This window comes from Alligator mississippiensis, chromosome 6 (genome assembly GCF_030867095.1).
Source record: "Alligator mississippiensis isolate rAllMis1 chromosome 6, rAllMis1, whole genome shotgun sequence".
Classification (NCBI taxonomy): domain Eukaryota; kingdom Metazoa; phylum Chordata; order Crocodylia; family Alligatoridae; genus Alligator; species Alligator mississippiensis.
The window spans coordinates 81675236-81698812 of record NC_081829.1 but is presented as its reverse complement, the minus strand read 5'-3'; the positions used below and the strand labels follow the sequence as shown (position 1 = coordinate 81698812).

General features: G+C 45.4%; 3 protein-coding genes across 6 annotated transcripts in view; 1 reads left to right on the top strand and 2 right to left on the bottom strand.

The window, feature by feature from the left end:
- The window catches only part of UROS (uroporphyrinogen III synthase), a 45538-nt gene extending 43254 nt beyond the window's left edge, over nucleotides 1-2284 (bottom strand). Inside the window, exon 1 of one of the 4 annotated variants that reach the window (XM_019482858.2) lies at nucleotides 1853-2284. The gene's annotated coding sequence lies outside the window, so the exon portion shown is untranslated. Of the gene's footprint in view, nucleotides 1-1559; nucleotides 1648-1852 lie in introns of those variants that run through there. The other 3 variants (XM_014611379.3, XM_014611376.3, XM_014611377.3) reach the window with 3 other exon arrangements.
- Nucleotides 1635-22933, top strand: BCCIP (BRCA2 and CDKN1A interacting protein). Its single transcript, XM_014611367.3, has 7 exons — nucleotides 1635-1739; nucleotides 12014-12088; nucleotides 13158-13238; nucleotides 15119-15211; nucleotides 17323-17510; nucleotides 18798-18972; nucleotides 22562-22933. The coding sequence occupies exons 1-7, from the start codon at nucleotides 1635-1637 to the stop codon at nucleotides 22730-22732; spliced, it is 888 nt and encodes a 295-aa protein (XP_014466853.2). The 3' UTR covers nucleotides 22733-22933.
- The window catches only part of DHX32 (DEAH-box helicase 32 (putative)), a 37839-nt gene continuing 36891 nt past the window's right edge, over nucleotides 22630-23577 (bottom strand). Inside the window, exon 11 of the mRNA XM_014611366.3 lies at nucleotides 22630-23348. Within this exon, the coding sequence (XP_014466852.1) occupies nucleotides 23156-23348 (193 nt within the window). The 3' untranslated portion in view covers nucleotides 22630-23155. The remainder of the gene's footprint in view (nucleotides 23349-23577) is intronic.

Sequence of the window (23577 nt, the reverse complement as noted above, 5' to 3'; positions counted from 1 at the left end):
GGCCTTGCACCACCTCCACCCAGTCCTGCATGTGGGGATAGGGCTCCATAGCCCTGTACTACCTCTGCCCAGCCCTGTGCTGGGATTGGGCCTTGGCCCATGAAGCTCCCCATACACCTGGGAGCAGCCCTATGGGCTAGATGAAATGCTGGGGCATGAATCTGGCCTGTGGGCTCTGGATTGAGCACCCCTGCTCTGAGGTGTCCTGGGTACCTTAAAAAATATCAAGAACTTTTATTCAAAGATCCGTGTTGATATACATCTCTCAACTACACAGCAATCTGTAAAGTAACTCATTAGAAAATAAGGTACCCTTCACCTCTAGGTCTCCAGCTGACCTAAACATGGTTTATCAATTACGTACCTTACACCGATGGTCTTGTGATCTAAGTGTTAGTGATCTGAGAATAGTTCCCAACACTCAAATGTCTTGTCACAAAAAGTCACCATCAGAACTAATATCCTTACTTAGCTGACTTATCAGGGAAGCCAAGGGATGAGGCCAAGTCTATATCACAGTTTTCTGCACGCATAATGGTTTTACTATGCTGCTACAAAGCATAGATTTGATGGCATAGGTGTACCCCTACTACAACAGTTTTTGTGAGAATTTTTTCTGGTAAAGCATTAGCTACTCCTAGTATAGATGCAGCCTAAAACAGTGGTTCCCAACCTCGACTCCATGGTTTTCTTTTGTCTTAGAATACGTACAGTTGGCCTCTTCAAGTTAGTAAACATTTCAAGTTTAGGGAGTGTTTAATTTTGCTTTAGGAGTTGCTGTTGAATAGCATTCAACACATTTCCTCTCTCATACTAGATTTCCAGCTCCGCTTGGTTTACTTTTCTTCGTGCCAATGGGAATAAACGGGGAACGGAAAACGGTAAATACCGTTCTCCTTTAATAAACGACAACTTCAAAGCAAGCAGCAGGGACAGCTCCCACGTCTTTCGCTGCGTTTCGCATGTATTTTTTGCATTCCTGAGCTGGCGAAGAGGATTGTAAGTATAGTCCCAACCCTGGCAGCTCCCCATGTAAAACGAAGCCCGATTCGAAGCACAAACCAAGGCAACCTCCCGCGTTCCCTCGTGCCATCGAGACCTTTCGGCGCTCGAGGCACCTCTCGGAAAACGCCAGCTCTTCATTCCGACTCTTTTTTTTGACAATGGAAAAGTGGCAGCGCCGGTCTTCCCTCGCAAAAGGAGCGCGGGAAGCCCGCAGCCGCCCCCAACACCCTGGATTCACACTTAACATCTCCAGGCTGGTTTCTCGAATGGCACTTGCGTGCCAGGCCTTGCGGGCCGCAGCAGCGAGGACCACCCCTGAGGGATGGCGCCGCACCACAGGCCACAGGGCTGGGATACGCTGCTGTGGAGATGAAGGGAGGCCGCTGCCACCCAAGGGCGGGGACAGCAGCGAGGCCGGGGGGCGGCGGGGGCAGCGCTGCCAAGGCCGAGACAAAGGCTGCACCCAAGAGAGCCCCGGTCTGTCGCCGCCCCGCGCCCTAAAGGGCCTCTTGTCACAGCGGCCCGGCCCGGGCCCCGCGTCCCGCCGCGCTCACCTGGGCCAGGCCCCGCCGCGGCCTTCCGGCTCCGGGGCGCCTGCGCGGCTCGGCGGCGGCGGCAGCGGCGGCGGCATGGCTACGCGGGCCAAGCGCCCCGCGCCTGGGCCCCCCGAGCCCGGCGGGGACGAGCCCGACTCCGGCTCGGACTCGGACTCCGAGGAGGAGAAGCTCCCTGAGGTGACTGGCGAGAGCCGCGGGCCTCCTCGTGCCCTTCCCCGGACCCCCTTCCGCCTTCTCCTTTCCCTTTTCCTTCCCCCTTTTCCTTTCTTCCCTTTCAGCCCACTCCTTACCTGGTCCCTCTGTCATCTCCGCCCAGCACCGGTGGGGATGCGACGAGCTCCCCGGCTGTACCTCAGTTTCCTCGTCTTAAAAGAAAAAGAAGAGGGCGGGGGCGGGAGCGCGACACTTCTTTCTTTCACAAAGTGCTTCAAGAGGCCGGAGCTGGGGCCAGGGAGCCTGGGAACATCGCTCCCCTCTTCGCTTTCCACCGCTTGAGCTGCCCCTTGGCTTTGTTGCTGCTTTTAAAGAGGATCTTTGGCTGCTGCTGTCTTCCTCTCCCAGGCATGGCAGTCCTCCCCCTGGGAGCTGCGGGGGGGTGGGCAGTGTGGGGTGAGATGCAAAATGGGATCAGTAAAGCGAGGAAGAGGAGATGGTAGCGAGCAGCGATGGGACGGTGAGGCTTTCCCTTTCCAGGTGTTTTACCAGACGCTAGAAGTCACTGTAGAGGTGTCAGTTCCCCGAGAAATGTCGGTTCAGGATAGGAGAGTTAATGTAATGACTGTTTTCTTTCAAAGGACTGTGGAGGGTTGTAGGGGGGAGGTTTCTGTTGCTTTCCAGGCATGCAAAGGGCCTGCTGCTGCTAATTTTGGGAAAGCCCCTCTTTTTTTTCTAAAGTTGAGAAATGTGGGACAAGCTCCCAGTCTGCTCTAGTACTGCAGGTCCCCCAGTCTCTGCCCTCTGCAGCTCCTCAGGGGCCCATGTCCTGGCAGGTCCCACAGCTCTCCCCCTGCCTCACCTCAGCAGGCTGGGGGATAGCAAACCAGTCCACTTCCATAGTGGGCATAGCCGTCAGCTCTAACACAATCATACGCAGAACAGTCCACCACCCAGCCTCACGTCCCACTCGGACACCGAGTGGTGGGACATCCTACGAGATCCTACAAGCCACCAGGGACCACAGCTGGTAGCTCCTCCGTAAAACCGTCTCCACAGGCTTTTATCGGGTGTTTTATGGACACCCTCAACATCAGTGCCATCCGTCAGGAGAGGGAGATCCTGGGTGCACCAAGATGAAGCCCCTCAAGAACCTCTTGCTGGGGTTCTGCGTGCCCTACTCCCCGTACCTTTTCACTTACTCATTTCCCGTCCGTGGCCCCACCACATCCCGGGACTTTCTGGTCAACCTCCTCCTGGCCCTAGCCAAGTTAGCCGTCTACCTGACGAGGAAGGAGGCTCTGGCTGGGGAGACTCCTGGTGACTGTGGGCCCATCTTTCTGTCCCTCAGACGGTTTCGTTGGGTGATGTCTACTGGCTCCTTGGACTTGTTCGAGGACCAGCGGGCACTGGCTGGTGTGCTTTACACAGTGTCCCCCTGTGGAGTACTCGTTACTAACCTGTGACCTGCACTCCCATCCCTGTTTTCACATTTGTTGTCCCAAGAAATCAGTTGTCATGTCCCCAGTAACCTCCCAAATTAAGGGCGATTTAAAGTTCTCCTGGTGAGTCTAGTCCCACTGAACCATAGCACAGCAAACAGGCCAGTCAGGTCTATGTGGGCAAACCTGTATCTATGGTCTGCCTACATGGATTTAACTGGAGGATGTGGGCCAACTACTTCAAGGAGGTTTTGCTTGGATCATGTGAGGTTTTGTTTTAATTTTTCTTTCTTAAAAAATACAGAAAGGGATGGAAGGAACTCGCAAAGAATGCCTCTTCTGATTTCTATGCAAATGTGCCCGCCCTTTGAAATTGTTTCAAAAGTAGCTGAAGCACTGCACAATAGTACCAGTTTAATTGGGTACTGTTGTGAAGCACTTCACTGTATATACTCGTATACAACAGGGGATGCTTGGGTCCTCTAGCATTCAGTGGCACTCCACTCATCTTCCCCTTTCCCCTTCCCTGCCCCCCCAACACAGGATGGGGGAGAAGGGTGTAGAGCAGAGCAGACTGTTCACACTCCCAGCCCTCTCTCCCTCCCTGCTGGAGCCAGAAGCAAGTATCCTACCCCCTGCATTCCCTTGGCCAGTGCTGCCCTGCCCTGCTCTCTGTATCCCCAGTGCCAGCAGCAGCAGCCCCCAGACACCCAGAGCAGAGATTCATCCAGTTCTCCAGGCCACAATCCCCAGATACCTTTCTGGATTTGCAGGAAAGAGGGTGACATGGGGTGCCAGCCCTTTTATCTGGATTGTGGTAAGAGAGGGGCTCTGGAAGACAGCAGATCCCCACAGTCCTCTGTAGCACTCGCTGCTTGGAAGGGGACAGTTTTGAAGCACAGCCAGCTGTGGAGCACTGCAGGGGCTTCTGTGTCCTGCACTGAAGCAGTACTGTTTTGAAACAAAGACCGTTACACTTGGAAATGATTCAAAGATTACTTCTGTCCACACCCATAATTACACAAACCTGGATATGTGCTTAGCTTTAGAACTCTGCAGAGAGAAAAACACTGAGGCCTCATTTTCTCTAGAAAAAATGGTAAGACTTTAATTTAAACAAGTTAAAATCCAAATGAAGACCAGGCAGTTTTCACATGAGCTAAACTGATAAAGACTAGCTTTCCTCATTCCTCTTAACCTAAACTGCTGACCAGGGTGAAAACTATAAACTGGCTGGTTTTCACTAGGATTTTACTTTCAGTCAGTTAACTTTTATTAGGAAAAAATACTTGTGCTTTTAGTGAAGACAAAGCCTTAGTTAACTTGTGTTAGCTAACTTGAATTAAGAATACTAGTTCTTTCCTAGTGACATTACCTGAAGCCCTGTCTTGCTAGGTATGTGCGTGAATTTTTATAGTCCTGTTCCCACTGAGATGGATTTATGCAATGGGAGAGCCTTCCTCTCATTTGTTAATAGGGAGGTCAGCGTATTCATACTCATATTAGTCTGGCTGTATCTGTACAGTGATTCAAATCTAATTATGTTTTAATGTTTTTTGTGTTTTTTTTACCAGGAAGTGATTCACAGAAGTTTAGGGCTGGAAGAGACATGCACCATAAACGTTAATAGATTATATTAATGCGGGGGAAAAAACAGATTAGCGGTAGTCTTCATTCAACGTATAGAGTTAAAATAAAATCCAAAACAGAAAGCAAACATTGATAAAAATTGAAAAGTTCAAAAAGACTTGAGGCCCATCTACACCTGAACTGTGCTCTGGGTGTTGTGTTCCATGCTAAGAGGCCATTATCAGTTGCCTTTAGAGCAGTGCCTACCCACCAACTTGTTGGTCTGTGTTGCTCTGAAGATCTTTGATCCTTAGAAGGGCTTGACTGCCTTCTGCCATAAAAATAGAAATTTTGCACTCTGGGTGTTGATAATATTTGCCATTCCTCCACTCACTTTGAAAAACTCTATTTACCTTCTGCTTTTTGGATAAAGGAAGCCTTTTTTTTGGATGTTGAATAAGTGAAAATAATTGTTTAATTACATGCTAAATAGCTGTGTGTTTCAGAGTCTTTCAGCAAATGGAAGATTAAAAGATACATGGAGGAGTCTTATGTTGAGGCTTGTACAAGAAGCATACGTGTCTTACAATGCGTTGTGTTTTGAATGATCTTTGTGAGAACAAGAGACAGTCTTGCATTTACCAAGGAGCAGGAGTGGTTACATTTAGTGAAGTTTGATAGCAGCCTCCTGTTTGGCTATTCCAGGGGTAGGCAATGTTTTTTGGCCAGAGTGCCGAAAAAACCACAAGGTCTACCTTGGAAGGTGCCAAAGTGCCGGCATGCCAGAAAAACAAAATGAGGGTGGGGGGTTGGGGTATATGGCAGGACACACTGCATATTAGTATATTTAATAATCATAAATATTGCCTTTGCTGTTGTGTATTCCTTTTGTATTGAGCATGTTGCAATGAGAGAGAAAAAAGAGACAAGAGAAAGAAAAAGGAGAGCAGAGAGAACCAGACACATGCACACAGAGGACCATGTGCACAAATACAGAGAACCAGAACACACTCAGAACAGACACATGCACACACAACCAGACAGAGGCAGACAAACACACAGAACCAGATGTGCGGACGCATGAAGCCAGGTTCCTGGGCCACTGGATAAAGTCTGACCCAACAATGCCCTGGTCCCACCAGAGCCCCTATGCTTCCCTGGGGTAGAGCTAGCCCCCAGGCTGCAGTGCAGCTGGCTGAGGCCCCGGCCTGGAACCTGCCCATCAGCTCACCCACCCACACAGCTAAGCCCGCAAAACGTACAGTGCTCCTGGCAAGGGGCAGCGCCAGCGTCATCCCAGTGCGGGGCTGGGTCGGGGCTGGGCTCGCAGCAGGTGGGAGTCAGGCAGGCTCAGCTGCAAGCCCTGTTGCAAGCAGCTCAGGCTCCGTGGTTGGCAGCAGCTACCAGAGCCTGGGCTGGTTACAGCTGGGAGGCTGCAAACAGCTGCTCTGTGCTCTGGCATCAGCTCCATACTGGCACGCGCTCCTCGGAGCGGACGGTGGGGATAGGGCCTGAGGCAGCATAGCCCTCCCGCTGTCCGCTCTGAGGTGCGTGTGCAGTCGCCGCCAGCATGGAGCTGATGCCAGGGCTGTGGAGCTGGGTGCAGCTGTTTACAGCCTGCCCGCTGCCTGCTGCAGATGCCCCAGCCTGGCTACAAATAGTTGCGCTTGGCTGGCTACAGACAGCTGAAGCCCAGTCAGCTCTGTGCTGGCAGCGGGGAAGAGGCCAGAGTTGCACTGCCTCAGGCCCCTCCCACACTGTCCGCTCCAAGGCACATGCATACCTGCCGGTATGGAGCTGATGCTGGAGCCCAGAGCAGATGTTTGCAGCCCCCTGGTTGCAACTGACCTAGGCTCTGGGTAGCTGCTGCCAACTACGGAGCCCAGTCTGCTTGCAGCTTCCCAGCCACCTGCTGGGAGCAGCCCGAGCTTCGTGGCTGGCAGCAGCTGCCTAGACCCCAGGCTGGTGGTGGTGGGCTGAGCAAAATGGTCTCAGGTGCCATACTTAGCACACATGCTGGGGGTTGCTGACCCCTGGGCTATTCAGTAATGTGTCTGCTTCAAGACATAGAATGAATGATGCTTTGTGCTCAAATTTCAAGACTGCTTCTTAAAAATCTGTCTGTAGTGAATGAGAAGAAAAGTCATGTTTTCATATGTGGCTTCAAGTTGAGGAATGTGTGTTGAACATTTCATGTAGCCAGTATTATTTTTAGAAATAATATGTGATTATTAAAATTCTGGGGTATTTTTGGTGAAAATAGGGTTCAGAAACCAGTCCCCCATTTATAACATTTATAACTTGTTTCTTATGAGAAAATTGGTTTCAACTTACTATGTTTCGACTTAAGACAGTTTTCAGGAACCAATTGTGTCATAAGTCTGAGGACTGCCTGTATAAGTATAAAGGGTGGTGGGAAGGAGACAAATGGCAATTAAATAGAGTTATAGAAAATAGGCCTAGAAGGAACTTTCAGAGGTTATCCAGTCCAGGTCACTTCTAATTATACCATTCCTGACAGATGGATCTAACCTGTTCTTAAAAACCTGCAAAGATAAAGATTCCATAGTTTGTACTTAACTATCTTTCCAGGTGGAAAGGAAACAGTTGGAAAAAGGTTTATATCCTTCCTGTTTGCAGCCATCATGGAGATGGAAGTGTCTGATAAGGGTATGGATTTACAGGTTTCCCTTGCTTTATGCAGGTTCTGTATATAGGTTTCCCTCACTTTGTGTGGTAGATACGTTCCTGAAAAACTGTGCATAACTTGAATTGGCGTAAAGGGAACCCACTTTACAAAGTAACAAATAGGGATATGATCCAAGACCATGGCGATGAGGGAGAGAGTGGGGCTGGGGTTGGGGCAGGGGCAGGGCAGGTGCTGCACAGCTGGGGTGGGGCGAGGGGCGGGGCTCCTGCTGCTACGCACACCCTGGGAGGGCATGGGGGCCTTGTGTCCCCGGATCTGTGCAGGGGACGAGGACAGGCTGCCGCTGCAGGCTGGGGCTAAGGGCCATGCTGGTCTCTTCCTGGTGTGGGGGTTGGGCAGTGCTGCGCTCAGGGTGGGTGGTGGTGGCGCTGAGAGAGGGCCTATGTTGGGGGAGGGGTCTGCAGCCAGCCCAAAATTCGGTGTAACCTCCCAACCTCCCTTCCTAGCGCCACTGCTGCCCACCCTGAGAGCAGTGCCACCCAACCCACACCTTCAGGAAGAGCCCGGCACGGTGCCTGGTCTCAGCCCACAGCGGCAGCCTGCCCTCATCCTGTGTGCAGTTCCTGGGGTGCGCATAGCAGCAGGAGCCCTGTCCCTTGCCCAGCTCCAGCCCCACTCCCTCCCTCACCTCAGTGGTCTTAGAACGTATCCCTATGTGTCACCTTGTAAAGTGGGTTCCCTTTATGCAAATTTGAGTTATGTGTGGTTTTTCAGGAACACATCTACCGCATAAAGTGAGGGAAACCTGTATTGCTTTCATGTTTCCCTTCTCTCCCTCTCTGCCCTTCCTTTCTACTTCCTTTCACAGCATTTTATGAAGTGAACTTCAGCCCGTGAAAGGTTGTGCTACATACATACATACATACACACACAAATATGCACACACATATACCTGCACATATGCTGGTTAGTCTGTCAGGTGCAAATCTACCCTGCTTTCTGCTGATGAGGGAAGTCTGAAGCTGATGAAATACCAAAGGCCATATATAAAGGCAGTCATGTTTAGCAGATATTTCTGTTCTGTGTTGGAATGAAGCAGGACGCTCTGGCTGTCCATATGTCGTTATTGGAATAAAGGTTTATCATCCGTAATAAATGAGGATATGAGGCATCTGTCACATTTTCAGGTGACATACCTAGATAACTTATAACCAGTAGCTTTAAAGGAAGTAGCTAATGGGCTCTCTGAATCATTGTTAATTTTTGAGCAAATATTGGGAAACTAGAGACCATAAGGGACTGGAGGTCTGCCAAGGTAGCTTCAATATTTTAAAAAGTGAAAGAACTGATGCAGAAAACTATAGAACAGATCACGTGATGTTGAGCCCACATAAAAGAATAGAGACTCTGTCAAGGGAGAATTAGAGGGTATAAGTTAATGCCTGTCAGCATGGTTTTATGGAAAGAAGCTCATATATGGAAATAACAACGCATAGGGTACTAGCTTACTGACAGTTGTTAATGGGAAGATATCAACAATGGGAACTATTTCTAATCCAACCCCGGACAAAAAACGTTGATGTTTTGAGTATCATGTATGTGAGGTCTTCAAGCAGCATTTTCAGATTTCCATGCATTAGTGAATGCAGGAAATAAGATTTGATGGCCCAGGTGGCCCCTTTCATTCCTATGTTTGTGTTTATTGTTTATCAAAAATAGTTTACCTCAACATGAGCTCTCAGGGCAATGCTGGAATAAAGAGCTAATGTGATCCTTGAACATATCAAAAAGAGATTGGAAGTAGGAAAGTGATCTTGCCTTCTGTTGTAGAGTTTGTAAGACTACTATTAGTAGCGGTGCACTGATAAAGATTTTTTGGGCCAATACCAATGGCCAATTATTAATGAGCCATATCAGCCGATACTGATCCAATTGCTGATATGCTGCCCAGCAGCTTGGAGAGTAGCATCCAGCTGGTAAGTCTGCTAGTGGGAGGAGGGTGGGGGCAGATCGAGGCCCTGCGGTGAGGAGTGGGGCTGGGGCAGAGGCAGGCACTGCCCCACTGGGGCAGGGCATGGCATGGGGCCACAAGCAGCTCATCTGGGGTGGGGAAGGTGGTTCCTGCCAGTGTGTGCACCCCCGGGGGAGGCACGGAGGGACGTGTGTCCCTGGGTCTGTGCATGGAACAAAGGCGTGCTACCACTGTGGAATGGACCTGGGGGCAGTGCCGGTCTCTTTCCAGCAGGGGGACCAGGCTGAGGCTGCACTTGTTCTAGGCAGCAGTGCTGGGAGGGGGCTACAGTGAATTCTGGGGTGGCTGAAACTCCCACCCCCTTGTAGCCCAGCTCCCAGCGCTGCTGCTGCCTGTCCTGAGTGCAGCCCTGACCCAGCCCCACCCCGCTGAGAAAAACCCAGGGCCACTCCAGCAGGCAGCTCGCCCTCGTCCCATGCACAGATCTGTGGGGCATATCCCCCCGCCCCGCCCCGTACCTCCCCCAGGGGTGTGTACAGTGACAGGAGCTGCCCCCACCCACCCCTTGGACAAGCTGCTCACAGCTCTGTCCTGCACCCTGTCCTGGCTGGGCAGCACCTGCCCCAGCCTCACTCCCTCCCTCATCACAGGGCCTTGATCTGTGCCCCACTCCCATCCCCCTCCCCATGTCCTTCCCCCCACCCCCTGCCAACAGACTTACCAGCCGGATGCTGCTCTCCAAGCTGCCAGGCTGGCCACATGCATGCTGCACGCATGCACGTGGGATTTATCAGGGACATTATCAGCCATATCAGCCAATAAAAGCCGATTGCTGATAATGTCAATTTTCCTTTTATCAGTGCCGATACCATATGGACTAACGTATCAGTGCACCTCTAATTATTAGAGTACCCTGTTCAGTACTGGCTTCACAGAATGTGGCTCCACAGACCATGTACAAGAAGGAAGCGGGGATGCTAATGAGCATTTGGAGAAGGTTTACAGAAGTGATTTAAGGTTTGGAAAGCAAGCCTTAAATTTGAGGTCTAAGCAGGTCAACATGCTTAGCTTATTGAAGAGAAGCTTGAGAAGTGGCTTGTTCTCTGTGTGTAGCTTTGTGTACATGGAAAAGCTATTTGAGAATGTTAGCAAGGTTGAATAGTAGTCAATAGAATAACAAAATCCAAAGGCTAGAAGTTGAAATTAAGCTGGGTGTGCTTTAAAATGGCTCCTGGGAGAAATTGTTTAGCTCTTGGTATGCCTGGCAGGTGGGGTGGGGGGACTCATGAATAGCTGTCATGATCCTTTCTGGCTGTTAAATCTATCAATCTGAAGTCCTCATACTCATCATGGTCCATAGGAAGAACAATATTGTCATGTTACTCTCACTGGCTCACAATGCACCTCATCATCGAGCTAGTGACTGTAACTAAATACCTGTGGTGTCACCTGGTCATTTGCAGAAATCAAGAAGGAATTCATGCACAATCAGCTAGGTGTAATCTGTGTCTTTCTGTCTTTCTCTGGAGCAGCAGAAACTGGCCATGACTGGAGTAGGGACATGCAGTAGGCCAATACTGTGACATATATGGGAGGATCCAGGTGGTGTTCCCAATCTGGCTCCTGTGTGGCCACAGTAGACACCATCTGGCAGCATGGAGGGGGCCAGGGGCCAGACTGGTCCCAATGCAGCCCTGCAAGGGAAAGGAGCTTAACCCAGCCCTGTGAAGAGGGAAGGGGACTTGGCCCAGCCCCATGGGAGGTGGAGGCGGCAGGTCCAAACTGGGGCCGCAGAGGGAAGGGGCTGTAGTCCAGCCATTGTGGGGGAGGATGTCCAGGCTCCAACCTGGCCCTGCAGAGAGGAAAGGGGATGTGGCTCAGCCCCATAAGAGGGAAAAAGGAGCATGGCCAGGTAGAGAAGGGGGCATAGCCTAGCCCTGATTTAGAAGCAGGGGAGGTGTGGCCTGGCCCCGCAGGGGAGTGGTTTGGAGCCTGGCCTGGGCTGGCCCCTACCAGCTGTAGGAGGCTTGGGGTTTGGAAATTTGACAGGGGGGAGTATGGCTGTATTAATAGTCACCACCACTCCCCTGCTACCAAATTTCTTGCCCCGTGGGGAGCCCCACAGGCCAGATGCAATGGCTCTACAGGCTGCATTTGGTCCCCAGGCCAGAGGTTGAGCACCCCTGGCTTAGCCTCCCGAGGACTGAACTACTTTAGTTCAGGGGTGTCAAATATCAGGTCTACTGGCTAGATCTGGCCCACAGAGCCCCATTATCCAGCCTTCAGTGTTGCCCTTGGGTCCAGAGTTGACTCTCACACCACACATGGCACAAACCAGATTAGCTCTGTGTGCAGGAGCCAGGACAGGAACCACATGCCGCGTCTGCTCCAGCTGTTTTGAGACACTTGCCTGCAGTGGGAGCAGCCCAATTTTGCTGTGCAGCTCAAACACTCCAGCCTCCTCCCAGCCCCATGGGAACTCATGGGCTGTGTATTAACCCTTTAGGGGTCCTACGTACCCTGCAGGCTGCCAGTTGGACAGCCTTGTGCTAGAAGAAGTTTCTGAAGTTGATTCCTTTTTACTTAATGTCACAGTTTAACTTTGTTTTTATATTTCTTCTTGTCAGGCATGTGTGTGATGCTCACTGTCTTTTGCTTTTCACAGGAAGTGAATATTGAATTTGAAGCACATTCAATATCAGATAATGACTGTAATGGTATAAAGAAATTACTGCAACAGGTACGTTCAGAATTTTGTGACTTTTTTGTTAATTCTGTTGATATCTCCATTGTTATGGCTTGACTTTGTGGACTGGCATTCGCTAAATAATTATCTCCCATTAATAAATTCCAATTTAAGCCTGCTGCTGAGTCACCAGGAACCACTGTTAGTATTGATACAGACCATTACTTTGTCCCAGGAAACTGAGCTATAAATAATAGGCACCTGCCTAAATGCAGTGGTTCCCAAATTGTGGTCTGTGAAATATTTCCAGATAAACTAGGGAACTGCACTTTTATATAGTATATTTTAATCTTTAAGCAATGTTGTTTCCTAATATCTATCCCAATAAGTTATCATTGGATTTTGAGGGTGGAGAGAAGGTTGACCAACTGCATTTCAAAAAAAAGAAAAAGGAATACTTGTCTGTATCCAATATGACTGCTTCAAACCTCTCTTTAAATTTACCAAAAGAAGAACCACCAACATTCTCAAACATTGGCAGACCAGGGTAAAATTGAAGGAGTAGCAAATATTAAGAACCACAAGCAAAGTCACTTGAAGAAATTAGTGTAGTGGGTGCTGAGGGGAATTAGGGAAGATTAGAATTATTAGTCTTAAATCCTATACCTGGGATAGAGGGAAAATAGATTCATAGATGTTAGTATCGGAAGGGACCTCAATAGATCATCGAGTCCGACCCCCTGCATAAGCAGGAAAGAGTGCTGGGTCTAGATGACCCCAGCTAGATACTCATCTAACCTCCTCTTGAAGACCCCCAGGGTAGGGGAGAGCACCACCTCCCTTGGGAGCCCGTTCCAGACCTTGGCCACTCTAACTGTGAAGAAGTTCTTCCTAAATAGTAAATATACTGAATGGAACTATAAGTCAAGGCTAGTGAAGAACAGGGTTTAAGAACTTAGGTTGCAATAGAGAGTGTTTCATCTTTCTCTTCAATGCTGTCTTAACAATATTTTCACACATGTGCACAATAGGTGCCGGACTGGAATGCGTGGGAGGTAAGAGGAGGATCCCAGGTTTAAAAAACAGTCCATAATAATAATAAATATATAATTGTTCTTTTTAGCTGTTTCTAAAGGCTCCTGTTAACACCTCTGAGCTGGCTGATATACTGATACAACAGAATCCCATTGGGAGTGTTATCAAGGTAAGGTGATTTCCAATCTTGCAGCATACAAAGGAATGGAACCACTGATGTGTTCTCCGTGTTAAATATATTGCAAAGAGTTCTAGATCTATTGCAACAAGAAACAGTTGGCGATTCAGGTGCTTCTAACCCCTACCTTTAGAGGGCAAAGTGGAGGTGTGAATGCAGGTCATAATATGATAAAAGTTCAATCTAGTGTTACTTGACATCAACATTATTCCAGTCTGCAGACCAACCGTGCTCAATGTCTGTGTGTGTAACTGAAGGAAAATCTGTGATGGTAGTATAACACTTACAGTAAAAAATCCTGTCTTGAACATTATTTATAATCTGATACAAAATCCAGTTTTTCTTTTCCTTATAGCTTTGTGATTTTTTTTCTTATGTGGGGCTGAAACTTTACATGGTTCATGGCTGGTTTCAACCAAGTGGGGAGCCTTGGAGGTTTGGGGGAGTTGTTGGTTTTGGAGGCTTAACTTCAGCTCTGTTTTAGTTATGGACACATTTGGAAATAGTATTGGGTATACACGCAGAAGAGGGAATTTTAATTTAAACTACGTATTATTATTTTGGTTCCCCAAAATTTAAAATCGGCTCAAATCTAAGCACAACTATAATTTCTAGCTAATCCTCCATTTGGAAGAAAATAATTACAAGCAAGCAAAAAAAAATACTTCCTCTCCTGTACCCAAATTTCTTGTTTCTGAGTCCTGCTGGGTTATTTTACCCCTTTCCCACTCCCACCAAGTCTCTTTGGCTCTTTTGTTTTTAAGACCTAGCATTAATGTCCACTGTGTTTGTTCTCTGGTTTAAGAGGTCCCTGGAAGGAAGCTGGAGAAAGCTGGTATAATCCAGCATGTGGCCAACCTGTTGTTATCCCTATTTAAATGGGAGCTATCAAAATGTAATGACCTTCAAATGTCCTTGCTGTAGAAGACACATGACATAGTTCTGATGATAAGTAGTACATTCTCGTTACTCAGAAGTATTTAGTGATACAGGGATTTTATAACATAAGCCAGACTTCATAAATTGTATGTATGTAGATTCCCTGAATCAGGAGTGTTCAACTCATTCAGCCCCATGACTGGATGAGTGGTGCAGGGCTGGTCCTCAGGCTGGATCTGACCCATGGATCCCCCTCCTTTCCCAGCATACTGGATCCAGCACCTGCTCCATTCAATCTGGAGCCCACGCTGTATGTATTATGGATCCCAGACAGTCTGGAGTGGGTGCTGAGCTGCACACAGTGCCTTCCAGGCCAGACTGCATCACACTTGGCTCCCACTCTGTGAACCATGCCCTACATGGCACCCACATCAACTAGTTCGGTACCTGCACTGCATGCAGTACTTGCAGGCACTGTGTGCAGTGATGGTCCCAGACTGGCTGGAGCAGACACCATATGCAGTGTAGTCCCAGGGCTGCTGGGATGGCCCCCATATGTAGTGTGTTTCCCAGAGCTCGTGCTGCATATGGTGCAGTCTTGCCAGGGCGGGCCCTGCATGTAATGCAGCACCCACTCTGGCTGATCTGGGATTGGAGCTATGTGCCCTTGTCTGTGCTGGACCACATGCAGTGCTTGTTCTGGCCACTCTGGATCCACACTGCACATGCCCACTCGTGCAGTGCAGTTCTGGACCAATCAGGGCGGATACCACATGTGGTCACATCCTTGGTCCTGCCTGCAGAGCTGGTCTGGCATATGCCATGCCCCATGTGGGTCTGATCAGACCCAGGGTGGAGTATTAGGGATCATATGGTGGGGCTCCATGAACCTAATCATCACAATGTACTTTGACTCTTCTGAATGGGGAATAATGGCTGCATTTCAGAAGTGCAGATCAGCATGAGTTGTTCCTTTTTCTTTTGTTAAATAGCAAACTGAAGTTCAAGATGACAGTGATGATGATGATGGTGATGAAGATGAGGTATTTGGCTTTATAAGCCTCTTAAACTTAACTGAAAGGAAGGTCAGTATTATTGGTAAACTTCTGGTTGGTAATGTATAAGACTGCTTTGTTTGTCCTGTTTTACTGAAAGTACCATTCCATTAGAGACATTAGCGGGCATTTGTACACAGGCTAGCACTGCAGTGCCGGGTGCTTTTAAAAGCACGGTAGCTCGTGCATTTGTATAAACAGCAAAATGCACGTCAGTGTTGAGAAAATGGCAGCAGCATGCTTTCGAACTAAAACACATCAGAGATGTTTTAAAAGCGCACTGCCACCATTCTCTCAGCGCTGACATGCATTTTGCTGTTTATACAAATTAATACGACACAGCGCTGGGCACATCAGCTTGTGTGTGGAGCAGACTCACTTAATCGAGTCTGCTGTGATGCATTGGAGCAGACAAATGCACGTGTATAAAATGCCGAGGCTGACTAGCTGTTGTCACTCCCCTACTCCCCTCCCAACACACACCTGAGAAGGGAGGGAGTCCAGAATCCCAGTCTCTGCACCAAGGACTGTTTCTGCATATTCAAGTACTGCTTTTTGCAGAGTACCTAAGCAATCCTTGGAGCAGGGACTAGAATCCAGGCCCCTAGTGGCCTTGCCCTAGTTTACAGAATAATGTTCCCTCTTTGTGGCTCTGTGAACATTGAATTCTTTTTTGCATAGCTTTAGCAGGAAAGGTGTTGTGTCCTGCCCCCTCCCCGTGCGCCTTCCTTCTCTTTGCTTCTGACAGGGTTGGGTGTTTCTGGGCAATGTTCCCGGTAGCTGTGCAGCAGGGTTGCGTGTATGTAATTTTAAGAATAGATTCGACCGGGGTGCTCAACATCTGGCTTGCAGCCCCATGTCATCCAGCCTGCAGGGCTCCCCATGGGCCTAGAAATTTGGTGGCAGGGTGCAGTGGTACTGCACCCTTGCTACCATATCCCATGGGAAGCACTGGGACCTGCATGGTGGAACTGGCACCTGACCTCAGCACGTAGGGCTGAGCAGGGATGGGGACAATACCAGGCCCCTGGAATCAATCCTGGTGCAAGGGAGGCAGGAAGGGATGGTGCCAGCCCCCAAGGACTCAATCCTGAAATGATGGAGGCAGAAGGGGGTGGTGCTGGTTCCCCAGAGACCTGATACCAACATGCACAGGGTGGGAGGGGCAGCACTGGCCTTCAGGACCCAACTCTGGCACACAGGATTGGAGGAGGCAGCTCTAGGCCTGTAGGATCCAGTCCTGGGATGGAGGGGGCTGTGCCAGACCCCCAGGACTAATTCTGGTGTGCAGGGCAAGGAGAAGTGGTACCAGGCCCCAAGGCACAGTCTGGCCCTCAGACAGGCCCCATGTAGGCCATCTGGCTAGTGGGGCTGAAAAGGTGAGCATCAGCAGGTTAGACATCCATTTCTATAGGATACATGTATAGTGGTTGGGCTAGATGGCCTCTTATGGTCCCTTTCAACCCTATTTTTCTACGGTTCTGTACTTCCACCCCAGAATAGTCTCTTGCTGAGCGACTAGAGCACTCTCCAGAGAGGTGTGTGCTTGAATCCCCACAGGCAGAAGTGGGAATTATACCTGGCTTTCCTATATTCTGTCCTAGAGGGCTAACTGCTTGACCGTCCTCAGCAGCTGTGTTATAAAAGACATAAGGTTGCCCCCGACATTGTTTTATGAAGAAAGTACTATAGCTATGTTCAGTAGAATGTTTCAGGCTCCATTTTTTGGAGCCATGCATCTGAAGTTAGGTGTTGCAGTGTTGAGCATTGCAATGCCTCAGGACTCGAGGTTGCACGGGAAGTTGGTAAGGCTTGAATTTCATTCTCTGCTCCTTAGCTAGCACCCAGACAAGTGGGCCACCCATGCTTTCAGGTGCCATGTCTTAGCTTTCGGAGTAGATTCCCTTCTTTGCGGCTGTTGGGCTGAGTGCTAACTTGCAGATGCACTGTCCTTTAATGACCACGGTCTGCCCTCAGCTTCAGGGCTGGCAAATAACTTTCAGAGAAATTCTGCAGTACTTCAGAGACCACTGAAGGAAGATGCCCACAGGCCTGTTGAATACTCTCAATATTCACTTTCAAGTATTCTTTATGTTACAGAACAATTATTTACATAAGAAAATATACCATTTGATTCCTAGGGTACGCAGTGTGCTGAACAAATTAAAGAGCTGATTCTAAGTCGGTGTGAGAAGAACTGTGAACAGAGTATGGTTGAACAGCTGGATAAGCTCCTAAATGACACCACTAAGCCTGTGGGCTTCCTGCTAAGTGAAAGATTCATTAATGTACCACCACAGATTGCTCTGCCCATGCACCAGCAGCTTCAGTAAGAGTCTTTCTAAAATGATTTGGAATAGTAATTTTTTTTTCCTTGTATGTCTTCAGAAATCTTATTTAAATGGAAATGTGTTGAAGGAAAGGGAATGATACTGCAGATTTAAGTAAGAAATAGATTTAAAAAAGGGGGGGAAGGTCTTTGGTGGGGGGGGGTTAAATGTTTATTTCCACATTTATTAATACTTCTAATAATTATTTTCTTGAAGAAATAAATTATCACTTAAAGTTATGCAGTATACTAGTAGAGCAGCATCAGTGTGTTCATTGCAGTTGATCTTTGTTTTGAAAAGTGGACTGGGAGAATATTTATTACAATGATACAATTTTTATAACATAATGATATGGCTCTCTGCAGTATTTTTTGTGTAATGTAGATGCACTGATTATCCTGGAATGGCACTTTGGGCTTCAGCAATAAATTTGTAAGGGTATGAACTCTGCCCGAACCATTTGCAATAAGTGGACTGGAAAAGGTTACCTTATTGTTTAGTCTCCAAGCAGGGTCCAATGGCAAGGGCACAGAATCTTGTTGAATGACGTGGGAGAAAAGTAAGCAAAGCTGTTAAGGAAATAATCTGAATTTGTACGGGACTTTAATATTGAAATCTTAGGTGTAAAGTAGAAGTCTTGAGAGCATCATTTTTCCCCTGGAAAACTGTTTGGCCCACTTTGTACTTTCCTTTTCTCCCACCAAGAATTTCACTGGCAACATATTCAATACAAGGAAGAGGTGAGAACATTTCATGTGGTTCTTTAGCAACAGTCTCTGATGGATGGAAGAGAGACAGTGTTAACTACCTCCAGAGGGAACTGCCTCCAGTCATCTTTGTCAGGCAGTTTGCCATGACAGGGTTTCTGGGAAGGAACAATATTTTTAAAATAAATAAATAAAACTTAATGACCTGAAGATCATTGAACTGAACTAGTCTCTGGATGCAGAAGAAACCATTACTCTGAATGGTAGTTAATGGGTATGTTTAATTGTGTGCTAAGTCCCAAGTATACAGTGTTGGCTCAGTGAGGGCTCTGATGTGGAAGTGCCTGGTGAGGAGCTGGAGATCAGTTTTGCTGTTGATTATTTTAAATGTAGTTAACTGTGGCAGTACCTTTTAAACAACATTACTGCATAAATGCAGGGTACTGTTGTTTGTGTGACCCGCATGAAAATTGAGCAAAATGTAAATATTCTGCAGCTAATAGTAATTACATTACACAATTTCTTCATACATCTCATGGAAGTTTAAAATATTAACTATGTAAATATGCATTTTTTTAGGAAAGAATTAGCTGAAACACAGAAAACAAATAAGCCTTGTGGAAAGTGTTACTACTACCTTATGATCAGCAAGACCTTTACACAGGCAACCAAAAGCAATTCTAAGAGGAGAGGGAACACGCAGCGAAAAGAGGAATTAATGTTTGCAAATGCAGAGGAAGAATTTTTTTATGAGGTAACAGACTCTTAATGCCATGAAATTGAAATATCTGTTTTTTCTTTACAGCAGAAATTGAGGTTCTGATTTAGTGTGTTTCTTAGTAGTGACCATGCCTCTTTTACTGAGCCACTTCGGAAACCTGAGTCATGCAGTATTACTAAAAGGCTACAAAATTATGTTTTTAAAATAAAGCTCCTTTTTATGCAATTTTATTGCAAGATGGACAAGCAAGTTATTTTTGCTAATAAAGGATATGAGGATGCCTTAACACTTAGCTAAGATAAACCTGTTTTGCCTTGAGGTAGCCATTGAGACCTGCACTATTATACAGATTATAAAATGGCACTTGCTCTTTTTGTACTAATTTACTGATGTATTACTTATAGCAAGACCTGATAATTATAAAAGCACACCTGATAATTATAAAAGCACTGGTGCCTAGGCTTTATCTACACAGTAATTCTACCACTTTCCAAGTTATACAAGTGGTAATTCAGTGGGAGATGGGAGATGTCTAAAAAGGCCTGGTATAGACAAAGATTCAAGTGAAAGATCAGCTGTTACGTTCAGCGTGACTCAGTCACAAATCATCATCCATGCTGTGAGCCCTGAACAGAGTGAAACACCTTTCACAATTGTTGAGATCTTTGAGTGAAATCTCCATTATCTTTTTTTTTTCTTAAGAAAAAGAGAGCACGAGTACAGAGTTTAACAAGATGACACAACAATTCAAGGTTTCCCCTTTTCAGGGTAGGAAAACACTTCACAATTCAGAAGAAATTGTACCATTATTGTAGTCTAATATTTGTATTTGCTTAATCAGATACATAACTGTTTGGAAGAGAAATGATTCGGTGCATGTGCATTGTTAATGTAATATTTTCTTCCCCCAATCACAGAAAGAGCTTCACAAAAACCACCACTAAGGCTTTATTGAAAATTTTCTAATGCTATCAGATTTATGCTCTGAGAATTCCTTTTCCCCAGAAACTTGGCAAATTCAGAGCTGTGAATCTCTTCTGCTTTTGGTGTTATGTTCCTCTCCCTACTCTCCATTTAACCTTTTTGTACCTTTTTTTAAAAAAAAAAAACTTTTCAGAAAAAATTCTCTGAAGATCCAAGCAAATGGATGTCACTATCCCCTTGGTTATTTATACTCTGTTTGGGACAAGTACACTAATAACAAGCAATGAAATACTGATGTGAAAATTATTTATGTCCAGAGGGAACCAGGAACAATACTGCTGGTCCCAAGCCAAACTGAAAGGAGGGAAGGGTGCAGGAAAATCAAATTAAAAATGTAATTTGAAATGCATGGAATTTTTCAGTGTTCTTTACCTTTTCCAAGTTTTAAAAACATTATTCTGTAGCATTATTACTGTGTTTAGATCCTTATTTTTCCTCTCCAGTAACTGAATAAACCAAGTGAAATGTGGCTGGGGCAAGGGTTCACCCATGCAGATATTGATGATGTACCTTTTGAATGTACACTGTGAAATAGCCATTATTAGAATCACAGCCATTTTTTCTAAGAAGGGGAGACATTGAAATGGGAACATTTATTCTGAGTTCCAGGAAACATTCCTACAGTCTCTTATAAATTTGATGCAAGTTAGGGATTTTTCCTTTCAAGTTTTTTTTTCCTGTTTTTGTTGTTGTTGGGTTTTTTTGTAGCAGGAGTTCTAGCACCTAGATTGGAATGTATTTTAGACCCTAGGACCAAAAAACATGTGCCGCCAAGGAGCTTATGTTTTCTAGTTGGAGTCTTCAAGTGTCCTTCATTCTAGAAAGCTGTTTTGTTATTCTAAATTCATCGTTAAGGATTCTTTATTTTTAATCCAAGTTATCATTTTGAACTTGGTTTTTAAGGTTTGAACCTGGTGACACCAAATTCTTGCTAACCAGTCTTTCTAGTATTTGTTATAAAATGTCATTTGAAACAAATCAAGGATGTTGTGTTATGCAGATTTTATATTTTAACAATGTATATTTGAAAAATTAAATTTTATTTTTGAGTGTATCCTTCTCTGATCACACAGAACATACATTAGATTGCTATAAAATCATGCTGAGTGCAATGAGCCAGATACTTGGAATAGAGTAAATAGGAAAAAAACCCAGTCTCCACTCATCAGTTCATTGCGCTATGTTTTTGGTCCTTAAAATGTAATGAGAGAGTGGAAAAAAAGCTTTTAGTATGCCAAACCTGAGAAACAATTACAGTTAAAAGGAGACTTAATTCTCCCTTGTTCTTGAAGACTGCCACTATATTAAAGTGTATTAATTTTATGGTTCTTCCAAGGTTGAATTTATAGGATTGAGCTATCATCAGTATATAGCAAATATATGGAAAGAACAGAATTCACCTTTGCCAGCAAATGTAGGACCCTAGATTATTTTTTCCCCTTAAGTTTCAGATATTACTTCTCTACTTACTTGATGTGTGTTTTTTTTTCTTCTTTTAGAGTGCATTTGCACACTAACATTTTCAAATGCTTCGTCTCTGAGGGCTATAAAAGGAGACTACCATGTGATTATTTATATATATATAGATATCTATATAGATATAGAGATATCTATATATCTATCACTGTGATTATATCTGTATCTCTATATCTATACTACATATTAATTGAAAAGATAACTATACATAATCAACTTCATAAAAAACAATTTACTTGAAAAATGCCTTTAACATTTTCAGTGGCATCTGTCATCTGAAGATTTCCCAGGACATTTTGAAAATTGTGTCTGAAGTTTTTTATATAGTGCCTATCACCTTAAGGTTCCCAACACCACTGTGAAAAAGGAAATTGCTACACACTTCATTTTGCAGATGGGGATGCTGGGACACTTTAATCTTTGGATCTCCAAAGCTGCATGGACTTTCCCCAAATAATACTTTAGACTGTGAGTGGAGAGAGATGCCATGTCACAGCCTGTGCGCAAGCTTCTTCCATTACTTGTGTCAAGCTGACACGCTTACTTTTCTGGTCCAGCTTCCCCACACAATGCCTTTGAGCTCTATGTAAATTCCCTTTATCCAGGCTTTTAGTCCTTGCTGTGATTTACCTCTTCTGCTGAAGAACTACCATTGTCTGGTAGGTTTTTGCCCGCCGTTAAGAAACAGTTATTTGTTTATTATGGCAAAGGAGTAATATTTTTGGCAAAGGCTTTCACTTGATGTATCTATCACTGGATGGAAAGTCCCACTTCCGGCATAATGCCTACTGACAGGCTGACCATAAACTTTGGTTGCAACACCTGGGAATAAGCTGGTTTTATGTAATATTGAACTTTTCCAGGGCCCCACACAGTTAGTCACTAGTAGGAGTAATACCTTCTTTTTCCTTGCTTTGATTTGTCCACATATCTTATTGACAGTGTGCATTACACAATGAATAGGAGTTGTTTAGAATTTGTGATGTGAAATCAATGCTCACTGACAGAGAGACTATAGAATTCTCTATTTTTAGTTACATTGATTAATTTCTACTTGTCCTGCATATGTAGAAAGATATCTTCTTTTTATTTCACTTCAGATGGTATGAATAGTAATTTTCAAGCTAACTGTAATCATATTTAATGTATTTCTGTTGTTTAGAAAGCTCATCTGAAGTTCAGCTATTCTGTGCAAGAAGAGAGCGACACGTGTTTGGGAGGCAGATGGTCTTTTGATGATGTGCCAATGAAACCTTTGAGGACTGTTATGTTAATTCCAGCTGATAGGATGAACGCAATCATGGATAAACTCAAAGAATATCTCTCAGTCTAAACAGTTTCCTATGAACAATATTTTTAATAGCAAGTGTACAAAATTATAAGATTTTTGAATAGCTTCAGAAAAGTTCTTTGATGTCAACAGTTTTGTATTCCTCACTTACTTTGTATATTTTAATTTGATATTTTAAAACTCCATGTCCTAATGGACTTTGTCACGATGAAGCATGCAATAAAAAAGCCCTACATCTGTAAACTTCTTAAAAGAATTGCTCAATGTTATTAACCAATTCCAGTGAGTGTTTATTACATATTATCAAACAGCATACAAAACTATAAGTGTTAGGATTTTTTCAGTATAAATTTTTCTCTATCCTATTAAATACTTGTACATTTCAAGTTGAGAAACCGTTACATAGATTAACTTTCAAGCATACATTGCACATACTGTTTGCTTGAATGTAGTTGGATATCAAAGTCATTGAATAATGCATCTTTGTTCAGCAGGAGTTTGTGAATATTTTTCATATTCTTTGTCTTTGCCATTTGTTTTCTGTTCCTCCTTTGTTGTTGAAACGGGTGATAAATGATTTATTACTTCCTGCAGAATATCCTTACTTTCACTAGGAGGCAGATTGCTAAAATAATATTGAGGTGCCAGCTCCACAAATCTGATGAGAAATAGAACAAAATATGTCTTACATAAAATTTGAAATTTCAACTTTTTAAAAATTTTTCAGGGTTGTACCAAAAATGCTTGGAGCCAAGAACACATTGATAGTTTCAGTTGGTATTTAAATTTCATTAAAAAGTCCCCAATATGCATGTTTATGCTGTAAGCAGACTTTCAAATGAACATGCTCAGTCTGCACTGGTAACGATTGTGGTTCAGTTCCTAGT